The sequence below is a fragment of the Oncorhynchus keta genome, chromosome 10, assembly GCF_023373465.1.
Source record: "Oncorhynchus keta strain PuntledgeMale-10-30-2019 chromosome 10, Oket_V2, whole genome shotgun sequence".
Lineage (NCBI taxonomy): Eukaryota > Metazoa > Chordata > Actinopteri > Salmoniformes > Salmonidae > Oncorhynchus > Oncorhynchus keta.
Genome location: NC_068430.1, coordinates 66,024,853 through 66,043,790, shown reverse-complemented (window position 1 = coordinate 66,043,790; position 18,938 = coordinate 66,024,853). Strand labels below are relative to the sequence as shown.

At 40.9% G+C, this 18,938-nt stretch overlaps 1 protein-coding gene across 1 annotated transcript in view; it reads right to left on the bottom strand.

The window, feature by feature from the left end:
• Positions 1 to 272: 272 nt before the first annotated feature.
• Positions 273 to 18,938, bottom strand: part of LOC118389238 (integrin alpha-L-like) — a 31,946-nt gene continuing 13,280 nt past the window's right edge. The window contains 24 exon segments of the mRNA XM_035779098.2: positions 273 to 844; positions 941 to 1,051; positions 1,152 to 1,181; positions 1,283 to 1,396; positions 2,378 to 2,503; positions 2,625 to 2,666; positions 2,767 to 2,868; positions 3,106 to 3,184; positions 3,267 to 3,344; positions 3,552 to 3,631; positions 7,577 to 7,675; positions 10,906 to 11,047; positions 11,162 to 11,232; positions 11,381 to 11,503; positions 11,707 to 11,873; positions 13,418 to 13,572; positions 13,751 to 13,881; positions 14,002 to 14,056; positions 14,058 to 14,197; positions 14,391 to 14,531; positions 14,769 to 14,911; positions 16,658 to 16,781; positions 16,908 to 16,984; positions 17,176 to 17,311. Coding sequence (XP_035634991.2) covers positions 791 to 844; positions 941 to 1,051; positions 1,152 to 1,181; positions 1,283 to 1,396; positions 2,378 to 2,503; positions 2,625 to 2,666; positions 2,767 to 2,868; positions 3,106 to 3,184; positions 3,267 to 3,344; positions 3,552 to 3,631; positions 7,577 to 7,675; positions 10,906 to 11,047; positions 11,162 to 11,232; positions 11,381 to 11,503; positions 11,707 to 11,873; positions 13,418 to 13,572; positions 13,751 to 13,881; positions 14,002 to 14,056; positions 14,058 to 14,197; positions 14,391 to 14,531; positions 14,769 to 14,911; positions 16,658 to 16,781; positions 16,908 to 16,984; positions 17,176 to 17,311 — 2,520 coding nt within the window. The 3' untranslated portion in view covers positions 273 to 790.

Sequence of the window (18,938 nt, the reverse complement as noted above, 5' to 3'; positions counted from 1 at the left end):
GGGTATTTATCCTTACAGATTAATTTAAGGTGGGTGATCTATACATTTCTTACACAGGTGGAGTCCAACACAGTGTGACTTGTTGAGGAAATGTATTGCACCAGGGCAAATTTAGGCTTTCAATTACAAAGGGTATGAATACCTTTTTTAAATCTGATTTCCACCATCTCACACATTGCACCTGGGCTGCCACCATGAATACATTACAAAAGGCACATAACTAAAGTATTGATCATTTTGATCATCTCAAAGCACAAGTAATAAATCCAGCACAATTTATTTATTTTTTATTTGTACCTTTATTTAACTAGGCAAGTCAGTTAACACATTTTTAGTATAACGGGAAAAAGAACCAAAACGTTGGCGTCCACCCTCACCCAGCCAACATGTTGTGCAATAATTTGGGAGCCTGGCGCACGGTGGCTGGACTGTCATACAGCTCTATGATTAGGGTAGGACTATTCAAAACTTATTGAATGAAAACACCATGTGAATCTGTTGGCCAACAAGTGGAAGGGTTTTGGGTGGTTGAATTACATATATTCAGTGTGCATAAGGAAGCAACATAAGGTAAGTCTGAATCGCTCTTTTTTTGTTTAGACTACTACTCCTTTAGCCTGCATCTGACTGACATCCTGTTTCTCTTTTGGTCCCTCCCCTACCCCCTCATTGCTAGCGTGGAAGCCACAAGGAGAGGTTTTGACTCCACTCCTTCGCTCTCGGGCTTTGGCTGCTTCTCCAAAGCATTAGCATAGACATTGTTAGCCTTAGCAGCGTCATCCTGCTCACTCTATTCCCCCTCATTCTCGTCATAATCAGGGCTTTTTCTCTGGAAGCATCCCATCTGAGTGGAAAGGGAAAGACAATGTTGAACAGTTCAACAAAGGGTTGTTCCTTTACAATGCAGACGCAAAGGTCCTGTCGCATCATCGATACTCACCTTATACATGGCCATTGTGACGATGAGCAGGAGAAAGAGTCCTACTCCAACTCCTGTCCCTAGTATCAGCTCTCTTTGTGGATGAATGATGATCTCAGCCTGGACATCAATCTGGAGTAATACATTTTGAGACCACGCGTTTTACGATAAAACAAGCATTTTAAAACAACTCTTATGCAGTAAATCAGTTTAATTCCACAAACGGAATTACCTGTGTTTGGTGGAAGCTTGTAGAGTTGTCCTAATGAGCAAATAAATATTACAAAATTGATGCTTTTGTCAATCTTTGCTCAAGAAATATATTTGTATCTTTGTTGAAGAAAAGTTTGACAGGAAACTTACCCCTGGGTCACTCGCTGTCTGGGCATATCGTTTTTTGTCATAGCAGAGTTTGACTAAACTGATGAAATTGACTGTTTCTCTGTCCCCAGTGAATTTCTTTGGCAATGACAAGCTCTGTAGAGTGAGATATTGTTAGTCAAACTACATTAAATAAAATTGTGTGCCTTGCTTCAATTCTTTAAAAGCATTTTGTGGTAATAGTAGAAGTGTTCTGATTTAAATAGCGAAGTTAGACAAACGTAGAGCTTCGTCTAACTTGTTGGGAAAGTGGTCAAAACTCCAGATATTTCAAAGTTCAAACTAAAAGTAGTGCTTATTAGAACAGCTGTGCGATGTCAGATTTAAATAGCAGAGAAGGAGTAGACCCATATGCTTGTCTAAATTGTGGTATAAAATGCTCGGAAAGTGGTCAATGTCAATATGTAAAAGTTGACAAACTAACAAAGCTGCATCATTTGATGTTCTGATGTTAGATTTGAAAAGCAGATAAGTAGACCAAGATGTCATACCCTATACACTTTGGGGGAAAATAGCTGATTTGTCAGCTAATAAGCAAGGCAAGTGACACATTCCCACGTCATACTTCAATGTTCCTGGTCTTTTGCAGGGGCTTCAAGTTTATATCATGAAATCAGATGCCTTTTATGACGTTTTTGCGATGAAGACTTGCGCTACGATTTTGCCAATTTGAAGACCAGTCAAAAACTACTAGGCTACTTGCATGGCGTAGTCAACAGTGAAGTTAATGGAGGAAGTTGATGCGGTTATTAAGACATCCGTATCTCTTGATTTTCGATAATAGAATGTTGGAATTCATGGAAGTCTAACAATGGAACCTTTAGAATGTTGAATAAATCCCATGGAAGTGGATGGAGGACAAAAAGCTCAATAGTTTAAAAGTATAATTTTATATATATATCAATAAGTCCACTCTGCACATTTAAGTTTGAATGGCGTTTCTAGCTTTAAATGGTGTAGCGTGCTAAAGAATAACAATGACAAAGATTTAAAAGTGAGATGTTTGCTGTCTCAGTCTCATTCATTATTAGCATGTTACTCTGTACCATTATTTGTTAAAGTTGGCTGTATACAGACCTTTGCATGTTGATCGAGGTCCTTGAAGGAAACATTTCCAGACAGCACAAATGTAACTGTCAAAAACTTCTCCAAAAGGAAACTTTCACACTCGATGGACTTGCAGTATTTTTCTGGAGAGCAGTACTGTAAACACAGCCAGAAGCAAAATGTGTGTTTCAGTAACGTAATTTACTACACTGAGTTGTAACCTGATTGGATCGGTTACCAACAATGTCAAGAGTGAGTGGCATATTTCAATACTCACCTCTGTTGTTGAATTGATAACCTTTCCACATTGAGTGTGGTTCTTCAAAGAAAAAGAAAGGAAACTTGTATTAGGTTGTTTCCTATTGAAAGAAATTGTGGCAGTGAAACGTCAGCATTTTCGTAGGAAATATGAACAGTACCTGTAAGATAGATATTTCGTAGTCCTTCATTTCAAATCTGTGCTCAAGCTTAGTTGGGAAAGTGACTGTGACTGGTACAGAGTTAAATCCCAAGTTCTGCACCTGTAAACAGTGGGACATTTAATCACTCAATGATACTAACATTAACATTTGTATAGAGATTTTATACAAAAGGCATTTGTTACAAAACATAAACCTTAACTCCCAAATGAGCAAGGCTAGAGCGACAGAGACATTAAAATGTTTTTGTTTTAGTATAAAAAGATCTAGCTCATTACACCCACACCGTGTGAATCACAATTTCAAGATCAGTCACAGCAATAGCAGTTGATTGTTTACCTCATATACATTCACCAGTCTTTTAGGTGATGTGTCCTCCTGAGTAAAGTTCATGTAAGTGGTGGAGTCTTGGGGAAGGCTTCAACAACAACAAAAAGATAAGTCACCTTGATGGAGTCATTCTCAAACAAAATGTCAAGTATAGGCTTGTAAAGACTTACGCTTTTGCTACCAGGTCAACTGCAAATTGAACAGGGATGGTCCGGGTTAGGGAACTATTGGTTGAGTTTCCATTGTCGCTGTAAATAAAGCAAAGGTAAATGCATTTTTTGTGTACATTAATGGAATGCTATGAAGTCCTTCAGCTAATTGAGAAGAAGGTATTGAGGTAGTATAAACCTAGTTTGTTTTAATCAATGTATGTTCAATACTTTGACTGCATGGGGAAATGTGTGTTTACTGGACTGATTCTCACACAATTCACATTGTGGAAGCATATTTTCTACCTCAGGCCGATGACGGTCATTTCCATTGTGTCGTTCCAGTTGTATGTATTCAAAATATGGAATTTACTGGTGAACACTGCCTGAAAAAGAAAATGGCATCGTTGACAAAGTCAGACTTGATTTGAAATTGGATCATAACTGTGGAAGTGGAAAAGAAGTAGAAGGCATGCCTTCAGAGAATATTCATACCTGTTGACTTATTCCACATTTTGTTACAGCCTGAATTAAAAAAAGCTCACCCATCTACATACAATACCCCATAATGACATAGTAAAAACATGATTTTATTGAAAATGAAATAGAGAGCTCATTTACATAAGTATTCACACCCCTGAGTGAATAGTTTGTAAAAGCACCTTTAGCAGTGACTACTTCCGTGAGTCTTTCTGGGTAAGTCTCTAAGAGATTTCCACACCTGGATTGTGCAAAATTTTCCCATTTATTAAAATAATCCTTCAAGCTCTGTCAAATTTATTGTTGATCATTAGTAGAAAAACACTTTCGGGTCTTGCCATAGATTTTCACAGAGATTTAAATCAAAATGTTAAAACTCAGGAATATTCACTGTCTTCTTGGTAAGCAACTCCAGTGTAGATTTGGCCTTGTTTTAGGTTATTGTCCTGCTGAAAGGTGAATTAATCTCTGTGTCTGGCGGAAAACAGACTGAACCATGTTTTCCTCTAGGACTTTTCCTGTACTTAGCTACATTTAATGTTTTATCCTGAAAAACTCCACAGTTCTTAACGATTACAAATATACCCATAACATGATGCAGTCACTACTATGCTTTTTCTCTGTCTCTTCTTCACGCAAATGACAGGGATTTGGGCCTGTTCCCGGGAAAGCAGTATATCATTCACGTCGGACTCTTTAAAGGAAAAAGGTTCTTCCAGTTTGTGGTGAGTAATCGCTGTTCTGAGTTTAGATACTGTGGAGTGCACCAAACACTCTGGTAGTGCAGAGACCTTAATAACGTACAGCCAGTTTGATCTTGAGGCCCACTGAGATGAAACCAAGGAAAAGGGGAATCAGGGGAGGTGTATGACTACAAAACAAGAGGAAATCATCTCTATCTCCCATCCATTATCATGGGAAACGTCCGCTCTGCTTGTAATCAAGACGGAGGAACTATCAGCAACGACTTCATATGTGAGATTACGTCGGCAAACAAGTCTGGTATGGTTTACGGAAACTTTGCTAACGGAGGTCATACCTGATTCCCATGTAGAGGTGGTTTCACAATAATCAGAGCTGACAAGAGCTCTGTACTTTCGGGGTCAAGTAGGGCGGAGGAGTCTGTCTGTAAACAATCAATGGTGTCACACTAACCATGTCACAGTGAAGAGGGTCTGTTTCCCTCATGTGGAGATATTAGCAGTGGGCTGCTGATCCTACTATTTACCAAGAGCGTTCCCTAGCGTCATAGTGATTGTCTACATCCCGCCGTCTGCAAATTAACTATCCACAAAGTCACCACATTACCTACTCAATCGATCACCTGACTCGGTTGTTATCTCTGGAGATTTCAACCACTGTTTGCAACACTTCCTACCTTCAAACAGTATGTTAAAGTTCCAACTCATCTGGACAAGACCATTGACATTCTCTACACCAACGTGAAAGATGCCTACTGCTCGACTGCTCTGCCTCCACTGGACAATCTGACAACGACCTCGTCCAGCTGCTACCAAAGTACCGCCCACTGGTCCAGAGGTAACATGTCACTCAGGCGGTGATTCACGAATGGACACCTGAAACTGGAGAGGCGCTACAGATCTGCTTTGAAGGTACAGATTAGAATCCATTTATAGATGACTGGGAGGAGGATCTTAATGGGCTCTGAATGCATAACGGACTATGTTATCTTCTCTACTGACAATATTGTGCAAGGCAAAACATGAATACATACTGACATTAGAACGCAAGCAAATAACATGAAGGATATATGGTATGAATAAAACCGTTAACAGTAACTACAGAGTGAGGTAAGAGTTTTTTTTTTTAAACGTTTTATTTTTACCAGATTCATTCGATAAGTATGATTTATCAGCGGAGCAACAGCAGATAGGGGAGGTGCTGGACTCTGATCTGGGAAGCACTGAGCCCACGAGCATCTCGAAGAAACAAGTGGTGAGGCAGCTGAAGAGGATCAATCCCAGTAAATCAGCAGGGCCTGATGGGGTTAAAGCCAGAGTACTCAAGGTGTGTGCTAATCAACTGGCTTTCATACTGCAGCATATTTTTAACCTGTCCCTAACACGCTCAGATATTCCTACTAAAATGGAAAACATCCCGCATAGAGCCCATCTCAAAAAAATTACGAGGGACTGCACTGAAAGACTTAAGACCCCAGTGGCTTGTTCTGCTATGTCTCCACTAGAGAATATGAGCACCTGGAGAAGCCTGGCTGTGTAGCGAGAACAATGTTCTTTGACTTCTCCAGTGCTTTCAATACCATACAACCCCACATTTTGTCCCAAAATGACATTCACGTAAACCCACACACAATCAAATGGATTGTGAACTACCTGACCAATAGACCACAGTTCGTTAGACTAAACCAGGCAGTATCAGATCGGATATGTACAAACATGGGGAGCCCACAGGGGACTGTCCTGTCACCTTTTGTGTTTACCCTTTACACAAATGACTTCTCACACAATGAACTGAACCACTTACAGAAATTCTCTGACTCTGCTATAGTAAACTGTGTCATGAGAGGAGGCAATGGTCTTCACAGGGATACAACTGGGTCCTTTTGAAGTGGTGTGAGGCCAATTACTTGGACCTGAATGTACTGAAGACCGAGGAGCTAGTGGTAGATTTGAAGAAAAATACATGTTTAAGTCCATTTCTATTAATGGTGAAGAGATTGGCACCGTTGACTCTTATAAGTACTTAGGTGTAACAGTGGACAACAAATTGAACTGGAAGGAGAATTCTCAGTGGCTACAAAAAAGCACAATCCAGAATGTACTTTATTAAGGAAGCTTTGGACTTTTAAAGTATGTGACAAAATGCTTCGTATGTTCTATAGCAATGTCGTGGCGAGTGTAGCGACCTATGCCATTGAGTGCTGGACAGGGAATTTAGCTAAGGAGAACATAAACAAGCTTGACAAAGTCATTAAGAAAGACAGTGCTACAATTGGCAGCAGGCTGGAATCAATGGAGGACATGTTCATAAAAAAGCTGCACGTGACACACCCCCACTCCACCAGGGCTCTAATGCAACACAGGAGCAGCTTCAGTAGCAGGTTAAGCCTGCTCAGATGTTCCACAGAGAGGTTTAGATGGTCATTTTTACCGACAGCCATGAGGCTTTTTAATGACTAATTGATTAACGGTTATGAGGTCTTATTTTTCCTATTGGAAAATGTTTGTTTTTTTTCTTTCTCCCAAAGTAGGATAAAAAAACAGCACTTGAATCAGATTATTATTTTAGGGATAGTATGGTGCATGTGCCTTTTTATGTCAATGTTTTTTTATTTTTATCATGTTGGTCATTGTTGCTTGTCCTGTCACTTTAAGTCATTGATGCATGCTGGGATAAAACAATTTCCCAAGTTGAGATGAATAAAGTAATGCTCTACTCATCATTGCACACAGTGAGTCCATGCAATGTGTGACTTATTAAGCCCATTTTTATTTCTGAACTTATTTAAGCTTAACAAAGGGGTTCAACTGAGTCAAGATATTTCAGCTTTTCATTTAAAAAAAATGTATTAGTGAAAATGTCAAACATAATTCCACTGACATTATGGGGTATTGTGTGTAGGTCAGTGATAAACAAAAACACTCAATTTAATCTATTTTAAATTCAGGCTGTAACAACAACAATGTGCAAAGCATCAAGGGGTCTGCATTTCTGAAGGCACTGTATCACTCAAATCAAAGCTGTCACTCAATAAGACATTGAGTTACTGCTTTTAGCTCTGAGTCTTTATCATTTAAGAACATTTTAAAGCTTTACCAGTGTATTCACAGTTGAACATTATTTACTGGTATATATAAGTAATCACTCACTGTAGTTTTACTACGGTAGACAGGTATGCTGACACTGCATGTAGTTATGTCCATTTCATCTTCCAGACCACCACAGCTGAACACCGTTCTCCTTGTAGACTATGGAATACAGACAATATGTCAGGTGTGTAAATAATCACTGACAGTCAAAAATAAACCAATAAACCAATTTACGGAACTAATCAATTCAACACTTAAAGATGCACTACGCATAAAATCGCTATATGTACGTTTTTGGGCGACCCGACCAAATTCACATACAAATGGAGTTATAGATCTGTCACTCTCATTGAAAGCAAGTCTGAGAAGGGGTAGATCTGTTCTATGTCCTCTCTTTCTGTTGGATTCAAGCTTCAAATATAGTTTTTCATTTTACCATACGAGAATATATTGATTACTCTCCATACACTCTACAGGAATTTGGTGTGTGGAAAGTTACTGAGTGAGACAAGCGGGAGTGCAAAAATGTAATATTCTGTTCAAATATATTATTGAATATCAATGTTCCTACAGAGAGAAGCAACAGTCTAGCTTCAGTTCCTGATAGGGCAGGCCAGCTGCAGAACTAAGGAAGACTGATGAATTTGGCTCGAGGTCAAGTCAACAGATGAAGTGAGAAGAAACCTCTGGGAGGGGAGCCAAAGGGGCCGACCACAGCGACCCTCCTACTACAGTCCTATCGCACACACAAACACTTCCATGCCCACAAAGGTTTGAGCATCAGGCAGGGCCATGACTAGACCAATGAGAGGAACCAATTCCTGCCTAGCAACAGAGATGTAAAAGGGGTTGACCCTGGCTAGTAGGAGGTTATAAATATATATGATTGTGTAATCATACCTTGTCTTTGCAGCTGTATGACCCAGTGGGTTTATTTATTTTTATTTCACCTTTATTTAACCAGGTAGGCAAGTTGAGAACAAGTTCTCATTTACAATTGCGACCTGGCCAAGATAAAGCAAAGCAGTTCGACACATACAACGACACAGAGTTACACATGGAGTAAAACAAACATACAGTCAATAATACAGTAGAAACAAGTCTATATACGATGTGAGCAAATGAGGTGAGATAAGGGAGGTAAAGGCAAAAAAAGGCCATGGTGGCAAAGTAAATACAATATAACAAGTAAAACACTGGAATGGTAGATTTGCAGTGGAAGAATGTGCAAAGTAGAAATAAAAATAATGGGGTGCAAAGGAGCTAAATAAATAAAATAGATACAGTAGGGAAAGAGGTAGTTGTTTGGGCTAAATTATAGGTGCAGTCATCTGTGAGCTGCTCTGGCAGTTGGTGCTTAAATCTAGTGAGGAAGATAAGTGTTTCCAGTTTCAGAGATTTTTGTAGTTCGTTCCAGTCATTGGCAGCAGAAAACTGGAAGGAGAGGCGGCCAAATAAATAATTGGTTTTGGGGGTGACCAGAGAGATATACCTGCTGGAGCGCGTGCTACAGGTGGGTGATGCTATGGTGACCAGCGAGCTGAGATAAGGGGGGACTTTACCTAGCAGGGTCTTGTAGATGACATGGAGCCAGTGGGTTTGGCGACGAGTATGAAGCTAGGGCCAGCCAACGAGAGCGTACAGGTCGCAATGGTGGGTAGTATATGGGGCTTTGGTGACAAAACGGATTGCACTGTGATAGACTACATCCAATCTGTTGAGTAGGGTATTGGAGGCTATTTGGTAAATGACATCGCCGAAGTCGAGGATTGGTAGGATGGTCAGTTTTACAAGGGTATGTTTGGCAGCATGAGTGAAGGATGCTTTGTTGTGAAATAGGAAGCCAATTCTAGATTTAACTTTGGATTGGAGATGTTTGATGTGGGTCTGGAAGGAGAGTTTACAGTCTAACCAGACACCTAGGTATTTGTAGTTGTCCACGTATTCTAAGTCAGAGCCATCCAGAGTAGTGATATTGGACAGGCGGGCAGGTGCAGGCAGCGATCGGTTGAAGAGCATGCATTTAGTTTTACTTGTATTTAAGAGCAATTGGAGGCCACGGAAGGAGAGTTGTATGGCATTGAAGCTTGCCTGGAGGGTTGTTAACACAGTGCCCAAAGAAGGGCCAGAAGTATACAGAATGGTGTCGTCTGCGTAGAGGTGGATCAGAGACTCACCAGCAGCAAGAGTGACATCATTGATGTATACAGAGAAGAGAGTCGGTCCAAGAATTGAACCGTGGCACCCCCATAGAGACTGCCAGAGGTCCGGACAGCAGACCCTCCGATTTGACACACTGAACTCTATCAGAGAGGTAGTTGGTGAACCAGGCGAGGCAATCATTTGAGAAACCAAGGCTGTTGAGTCTGCCGATAAGAATGTGGTGATTGACAGAGTCGAAAGCCTTGGCCAGATCAATGAATACGGCTGCACAGTAATGTTTCTTATCGATGGCGGTTAAGATGTCGTTTAGGACCTTGAGCGTGGCTGAGGTGCACCCATGACCAGCTCTGAAACCAGATTGCATAGCAGAGAAGGTATGGTGAGATTCAAAATGGTCGGTAATCTGTTTGTTGACTTGGCTTTCGAAGACCGTAGAAAGGCAGGGTAGGATAGATATAGGTCTGTAGCAGTTTGGGTCAAGAGTGTCCCCCTTTTTGAAGAGGGGGATGACCGCAGCTGCTTTCCAATCTTTGGGAATCTCAGACGACACGAAAGAGAGGTTGAACAGGCTAGTAATAGGGGTGGCAACAATTTCGGCAGATCATTTTAGAAAGAAAGGGTCCAGTTTGTCTGGCCCGGCTGATTTGTGGGTGAATGAATTTGGTTTATGGTTTTTCTAGTCGTCCATATTACTTTTTACTCTGTAAGGACCCTAAAACTGCTTCCAGTTACGTTTTGTTTTTGTGTCTTACTTTCGGTTTTGTACACCAGCTTCAAACAGCTGAAAATACAATATTGTTTTTGAAAATATATTTCACAGCTGTTTAGATGGTACAATGATTCTCTACACTATACTTGCTTGTTTTGTCACAAACTTAAGCTAACTATTAAAATTTTAGTAACCAGGAAAGGGTGGAGTGATTTCTGCATAGTGCACCTTTTAATATTTTATAAATAATTAGCACATGTGGGGAACATTTAAATGTTTGGCGGCAAACTGATGTTTGAATCAACGTTCTTCTATCCTGGTTCTGCAGACCCACAAGATGAGCAAGGAAAGCTTTTGTTCCAGCCCAGGAGGAACACCCCTGATTACACTAATCATCTAACCCTTGATTGGCTGAACATGTTTTGGGTCTCCAGGTTTGAATAACACTGGTTTAGACGAGAGCAAGAAGAAAACATCAGAATTAATTACACAATAGATGGAGGGGTGTCGGTATTACCTTCAGAAGATGCATCGTGGAGAATGAGAGGCCAGGAGGGTAGAGGAGGGTTAGACTGGTGTTATAGGAGTCATCCCCGTGATTGGACAGTCTTATAGTCACATTAAAGTAACTCTGGTCCACCACTAATAAAGTTGATGTGCTGATAAGAGAGACAAGACCGTACAGTCTGAAAACATGCTTTTTTTGAGCAGACAGTAATCATTATAGTTACAAACAAGTTCCTTTATATGGCCTCTGTTTATCAGACACTTACATGAAGTTGAAGTCCACCTCAAGCTCTGCCAAACAGGTTTCTTTTTCTTTGCAGTTCTTTTCAAAGGGCACCTATGATGAATTCAAGACAATGTGTTTAGATGACCTGTTTTCACAGGTCTTTGGCTAAATTACAATACTCACATCCACAGTCAATGCTCGTACTGTTGATCATTGTAAGTGAACAGGTTTTAGTCAGACCCAGAACGTATCCTCGTACCTCAACCACAGCCTTTGTAGGACTGTCAGTATTCAGAATGGCAGTACAACCCTCTTGTTGGCTTTGAGATTGAGAAAAATTAAGTTGGATGATTATGGGCGATAATGTGTCAATTACGCATTGCTGGAAGAAAAGAAAATGTGTCATTCATTTCCCTATCCATAGTCCTGAACAACCCTTATTCTTTTCACCACTGAATAAGACAATAACAATTCAATAAGAATTCCACAACCTAACAAGTTAATGTTACTCATTAAATCCCCTCCTTACGAGAGACATTATGGTTGTTGTATTGGTGCATAGCTACAGTTTCTCATTGATCCTACTGTCATGTAGACTGAGTGGTTGAAGCAGGTCCGCTCCTTTCTCAGCTCCACAGTAGAGAGAAGACTTCTGGCCCCTTTGTTCGTGTCATTGTAAAAGGCCCGGCTCCTCTGTCTCACTGGATCCACATCCAGCGTGTAGGAGACGTTCATCCCTGCACTCAGCGCCCCTGGAAAAGTACACAATAAATCTTAAATGGCTTCCTTATCAGGGAGAGAAGTTCAGAACCTCATGGTTGCCTGCTGATGGGACAGCATTGAAGTAGAAAGCAGAGATGGAGTCAAGACCTTAACTCTCGAGTCCCAGATCCTCACCAAGGAACAACCTTTGGCACCTTAATTGGGGAGGACGGGCTTGTGGTAATGGCTGGAGCGGAATATGGTTTCTATGTGTTTGATGCCATTCTGTATGCTCCGTTCCAGCCATTATTATGAGCCGTCCTCCCGTCAGCAGCCTCCACCGGTCTTCAGACTGGAAAGAGACCAAGACCCACTTATTGTATAGAGTGATTTAGCTATGCAACGAGGCTCTGACCTAGACCACAATTACACTATATATACAAAAGTATGTTGACACCCCTTGAAAGTAGTGGATTCAGCTATTTCAGCCACACCCATTGCTGACAGGTGTATAAAATCGAGCACACAGCCATGCAATCTCCATAAACAAACATTGTAAGTAGAAGATGAGACTGAAGAGCTGTGACTTTCAACATACCACCTTTCCAACAAGTCATCAAATTTCTGCCCTGCTAGAGCTGCACCGGTCAACTGTAAGTGCTGTTATTGTGAAGTGGAAATGTCTAGGAGCAACAACAGCTCAGCCACGAAGTGGTAGGCCACACAAACTCACAGAATGGCATCGCTGAGTGCTGAAATGCATAAAACTTGTCTGTCCTCTGTTGCAACACTCACTACAGAGTTCCAAACTGCTTCTTGAAGCAACATCAGCACAAGAACTGTTCGTTGGGATGGGTTTCCATGGCCAAGCAGCCAGACACAAGCCTAAGATCACCAAGCGCAATGCCAAGCATCGGCTGGAGTGGTGTAAAGCTTGCCAGGATGCCAGGAGAACGCTACCGGCCTGAATGCATAGTGCCAACTGTAAAGTTTGGTGTAGGAGGAACAATGCTTTAGGGCTGTTTTTCATGGTTCAGGCTAGGCCCCTTAGTTTCAGTGCCAGAAAATCTTAACACTACAGCATACAATTACATTCTAGACAAATCTGTGCTTCCAATGTTTTGGCAACAGTTTGGGGAAGGCCCTTTCCTGTTTCAGCATGACAATGCCCCTGTGCACAAAGTGAGGTACATACAGAAATGGTTTGTTGAGATCGGTGTGGAAGAACTTGACTGGCAGGCACAGAACCCTGACCTCAACACCATTGAACACCTTTGGGGTGAATTAGAATGCCGACTGCAAGCCAGGTCTAATCGCCCATCAATGCCCATCCTCACCAATGCTCGTGGCTGAATGGAAGCAAGTCCCCGCAGCAATGTTCCAATATCGAGTGGAAAGCCTTCACAGAAGAGTGGAGGCTATAGCAGCAAATGGAGGACAAACTTCATATTAATGCCCATGATTTTGGAAGGAGATGTTCGATGAGCAGGTGTCCACATACATTTGGTCATGTAGTGTATGTAGTCTCAGATCACTCAATTTATGTTGGAAAGCACAAAGCCATCAGTATTCCAAAAGTTCTGAGAGTTCTTACCAGCTTTACTCTTTGTTGCCTCTGCCATGTTAAAGCAGGCTGTCAGAGTCACCACAGGGGAAATGGTCTCTTTTGCCAGACAGTCAAAGTTATCAGTGCTGATCTCCGAGGGATGGAAGTGGAGATGAGCAGAGATGCTGAGGACTGGTCTGGACCTGTTAGCGATCGAGGGTAAAGACAGTGATGTTAGCTTACATTGTACGATGTTGGGTAGCACCGCCCACACCTCATTGAGCGCAGTCCCCATTCAGTGCAGATCCCACACTAGTGGGATATTTTTTACTGTCCGTTTTAAACCAGCTGTCTTTTCTTATCCTTTTTTTGGACTCGTACCTCAAGACGACAACTGCGCCACGCGTTCCTACTACGATATCAGTCAGTCCATCCTCACCCAGGTCCATCTTCCCATCAATCGTCTGGCCAAAGAACTGGAGCTTAGATCTCATCCTCGCAGCTGAGATGTGCTGCAGTAAGAAGACAAACATTTCATGAAAAGGCCTTGATATTGATATCCCAGGAGGGATGTCTGTTTTCTTTGATCATGAAGTGCCTTTTTCAACAATTTCCATCTTCGTCTATCTCACCTGGCTGAATTCAGGGCGGATCCCCTTTAGCTTTTCACCCAGGTAGATGTACACGCCCCCTGTGATCGTCCTCAAGTGGAGCGCCCACAGCTACATCCTTCAGCTCATCTCCATTCAGGTCTGTGAGAGAGGAGATGGAGGAGCCGAATCTACCCTGAACCAGCACTGAAACATTCATCTCCATCCTCAGTTCCAGCTAATAAAGGAGAGATCACATGAAGATAAATCCATATTACATTGTCTTTTTGTGCAGTGTTATTGAAGAGGATGGATATTTATGTCCAAATTAATCAATATCGGCCTCCAGATCACGTTGTCCCTGATGAACATTTTCAACCACAAATTGCAGCATTTGAACCTGTTGTTCAGAGATTCACAGTTCAGCCCACCTTATCAGTTAGAATGTAGACGTAGATCCTGCCCTCTCTCGGTGGTTGGTGAAACATTGGTGCACCGACCAGGAGGAAGTCTGTGTTGCCGTCTGAGTCTATGTCCACAGAACACAGCTCTGCCCCAAAGTAGGAGCCCATCTGAGAAAATCCAAACTTACATTCATACAAAAATAGTTTTGAAATGTTTTAAGAAGCACTCTGGTGTTAAATGGAACTCATAAGTAAACATAAAAAGTGATATCATGTGTTCCTCTATACTATCGGAGGAGTGAATCAACCGTTGAAGTAACCACAAAAGCTGGTTTCATGTTGTCCCTGTTGTATAACTTGATTGATATACCACGTTGCTTACAGAAATATCTAATGTTCACCAACCTGTTCTCCAGACAATCTTTGTGCCACAGTCCAGTTGTTGTTAACCTTGTTGAAAAGTAGGATCTGTCCCATGTGTTCAGATCTTGGTGCTCCGGTAAAATATAGAAGGTTCTCGTTCTTCTTCCCAACAGCTACAGAGTATCCTATAAGAACAATAAAGAACTGTAGGTGAATTGTAACTCTACTCCCTTCTCTGAAACATCTGAACTAATGGAGCCTTGAAAAAAGTTGTTTGTTCAAATCAAATCGTATTCATCACATGCACCGAATACAACAGTGAAATCCTTACTTACGAGCCCCTAACCAACAATGCAGTTTTTTAAAAATACGGATAAGAATAAGTAATAAAAGTAACAAGTAATTAAAGAGCAGCAGTAAAATAACAATAACGAGACTATATACAGGGGGGTACCGGTACTGGTTGAGGTAATATGTTCATGTAGGTAGAGGTATTAAAGTGACTGCATAGATAATAACAACAGAGAGTAGCAGCGATGTAAAAGAGGGCGGAGGGGGAGGCAATGCAAATATTCTGGGTAGCCATTTGATTAGGTGATCAGGAGTCTTATGGCTTGGGGGTAGAAGCTGTTTAGAAGCCTCTTGGACCTAGACTTGGCGCTCTGGTACCGCTTGCCGTGCCGTAGCAGAGAGAACAGTCTATGATTTGGGTGGCTAGAGCCTTTGACATCTTTTAGGGCCTTCCTCTGACACCGCCTGGTATGGAGGTCCTGGATGGCAGGAAGCTTGGTCCCAGTGATGGACTGGGCTGTTCGCACTACCCTCTGTACTGCCTTGCGGTCGGAGGCCGAGCAGTTGCCATACCAGGCAGTGATGCAACCAGTCATGCTCTTGATGGTGCAGCTGTTCAAATTCCCTTTTGAGCAATATTTCTTTTTTTAGCTTAAAACTTATTTTGGCTAGGCCCTTTTCCTCAATTTCCGCCTGAATGACGTGCCCAAAGTAAACTGCCTGTTGCTCAGGGCCTAAAGCCAGGATATGCATATAATTGGTACAATTGGAAAGAAAACATTTCTACAAATTTCAAAGTGTTAACATAATGTAGGAGAATATAACACAATACATATGGTAGGAGACAATCCAAAGAAAAACCAACCAGAATACTTTTATTTTTGAGAGTCCATGCTCTTACAATAGAAAGTATAGGGGCATACTCAATTCTAGCTCCCAGGATGCAATTCCTATAGCTTCCACAGGGTGCTAGCAGTTCAAGGTTTTAGGCTTGTAACTTCCAAAATTAATAAGAAATATCAGTTTTTAGTACAGGGACAGTCTTGGAAATTCGTGTATGCGCGCTCATGCTAAAAAACGTTTACTATTGAACATACTTCTTTACGTAAGAAATATTATAGTTTGATTACATTTTAGGGTATCTGAGGAGTAAATAGAAACTTATTTGGGGGTAGATTTTCAGATTTCTTTCTCTGCATGTGGAACGAGTGGATTACTCAAAATCGATGGCGACAACTAAACTGACTTTTTGGGATGTAAAGAAGAATTTTATCTAACAAAACGACACTACATATCTGGGACCCGTTGGATGACAAATCTGAGGAAGATTTTCAAAAAGTAAGTGAATATTTATTCGCCATTTGTGACTTTATGAAACCTGTGCCGGTGGAAAAATATTTTGATGTGAGGCGCCGTCCTCAAACAATCGCATGGCATGCTTTCGCTGTAATGGCTACTGTAAATCGGACAGTGGAGTTAGATTAACAAGAATTTAAGCTTTCAACCGATATACGACACTTGTATGTACCTAAATGTTTAATATCCATAATTTTATGATTATTTATTTGAATTGCGTGCCCTCCAGTTTCAGAGGTTGTCTGGCTAGCGGGACACCTAGCCCTAAGTTAATGTTCCATTACCCATATAGGAATCTTTGTCCAATGTGGGGTCCTGAATTTCCCTTTCCTCTGATCTCTGACCCTCAGTCTCAAAGAGGGATCCACGCCAGTTGTTTGATCCCACTGAGCCCAAAACCAAGGTGTCCTGTAGAGGAAATAAAACAATGGGTTATATTTTTCATTAATAAGCATTAGTTGCAATGGTGGTCAGTACATTTATATTTTTAAATAAGATGATAATACATACTGGACATACTATCGTGTATCTCACCTTATTAACGTAGACAGCACTGAACCCACTCTGAGACATCTCTTTCGTCAAGTTTCCAGCCAGAGCAGTCTTGGAACCTAGAATATAGGAACACTGATATTAATTGCGATACATTTATACTTCTACTGTGGAATGTTTTGAGTAAGGTGTATATTTCAGGAGGTGACCAGTATTTCCAAGTTTTTTTTAATGAATAACAACTTTCAGTTGACAGGGACTTTGCTGTAAAATAAGTCAGTACTAATTTCAACTGAATCTGGAGTTGTACCTTCAATGTTGAAGATCTTTTTTTGTAAGTTGTCTAGGATTCCTTTTAGTCCGTTGTAGTCCTGGATGAGGAAAGTGTTGTTCTCTTTTGGCTCTGATGCTAGTGACTTTAGTTTCGTCAAATCGACATTCTTGACCTGCCAAGAAATATATCACTTGAGGACAGGAATTATAGTGAAGTCTAATTTCCTTTTCAATATGCATGATATTTAAACATTCACATCGTAACTGGGAAGTTGGACTGGACTCTTGAAACTACTAATAACAATAATAATAAACAGTATTTGTATAGCTCTTTTTAATACAAGTAACAAAGTGCTTCACATCATTAAAAAAAAGAAAAGTAATAAACAGGAGGAAGGAGAATAAAATACAAATTCAACCTGGACCTTGGAATGGCCAACAGTGCCCTGTCAGAGGATCTCAAGCTGCATCCTGGCTCATAGAGAGGTAAAATATCTAAGAAATGGAATGGGGCTTAACCAAGCCTTAAAGATGGAATCCTTAGTTCTCCTTCCACCAAAGGCAAACGCAAAGCCTAGACAACTCTCTTGTGCCTGCACAAATGATGTCACGGAACACACCTGACTAACCAGAAACACCTGTCAATCCAATCCCAATACTTTTGTTACCCTGAAATATGGGAACTACAGTATGTATAGAAAGTGTTGTCATTTCTAAATGACACAACCAATATTTACACAAAAACCCTCAAATTGAAGTTGATAATCTATACTTTAACCTCATAGTAACTGTTTCATTACAAATCCAAACTTTTGGAGTATAGAGCTATAATTTAAAAATGCTTCACTATCCCAATAATTACGGAAGGCAATGTATTTCTTAGATGATATCGTAAAGGCGGGTCTGGACAACCTTCACATGCAGCTCGAGGTCAGGTGGGGGCCGAATAGGTGGGGGCCTAGAGTTGATCCCTGAGGAACACCATAGTGAATAGGTGTTGGGGATTATACTGAACCACCCATGTTCACTGAAAAACTCTACATAACTGTGAGTCACAGTAATCTCTTATGCACTTTGGACATGAGTTAGTAGTACCTAACTCGCTAATGAACACTTATCATCACAACAGTATGTTGTTTTAAAACTCACCTCATTTTGATTGATCAATTTGAAGAAAGAAGTTCAACAACAGGTTGAAAGTGAGTGGAAAACATAGTTGTTGTGGATGTTGTTTCCAAGCCCCCAAAAAAGAAATGTAATGAAAATAATGACTGTGCCTACTGCATATTACACAAGGCACATTTTTAAAAAAAAATTAATACTGATTTAAGATATCTTGGTACATAATTGGTCTATAATATACATCTGAGTTAGCCTACAATTATAGTGAATTATTATTTGATTTTGAATAGCCTAGTAATAGGGAATTTTGTATATTTTCTAAATTAACAGGCAGACACATCACCTTTAGCTACAGAATAGCTCACATTGTGTGCAGAGAGGGGCATCAACAGTTTAATGAAATATGTTTCGTTGTGAAAACATACTATCGATGTTCCCGAACAGATTTCACTTGATTTCCCAAATTAAGTACTGGGTAGCTGCAGGAACAGGGTTAAAGAGCATACAGAGTTTGGGAGGAATATCACCTGTCGCTCAGTGAAATAGCCGAAGTAGCCTGACCAATGCCAGTGAAAAATGTACCAGCCGGAAAGTAGCCTCCATTTCTCTATTCGAGTGCATTGGGATGATTCGAGTGCATATTTTTTGTCTTGCCCTTGTTCCTGGGCCATTCTAAAT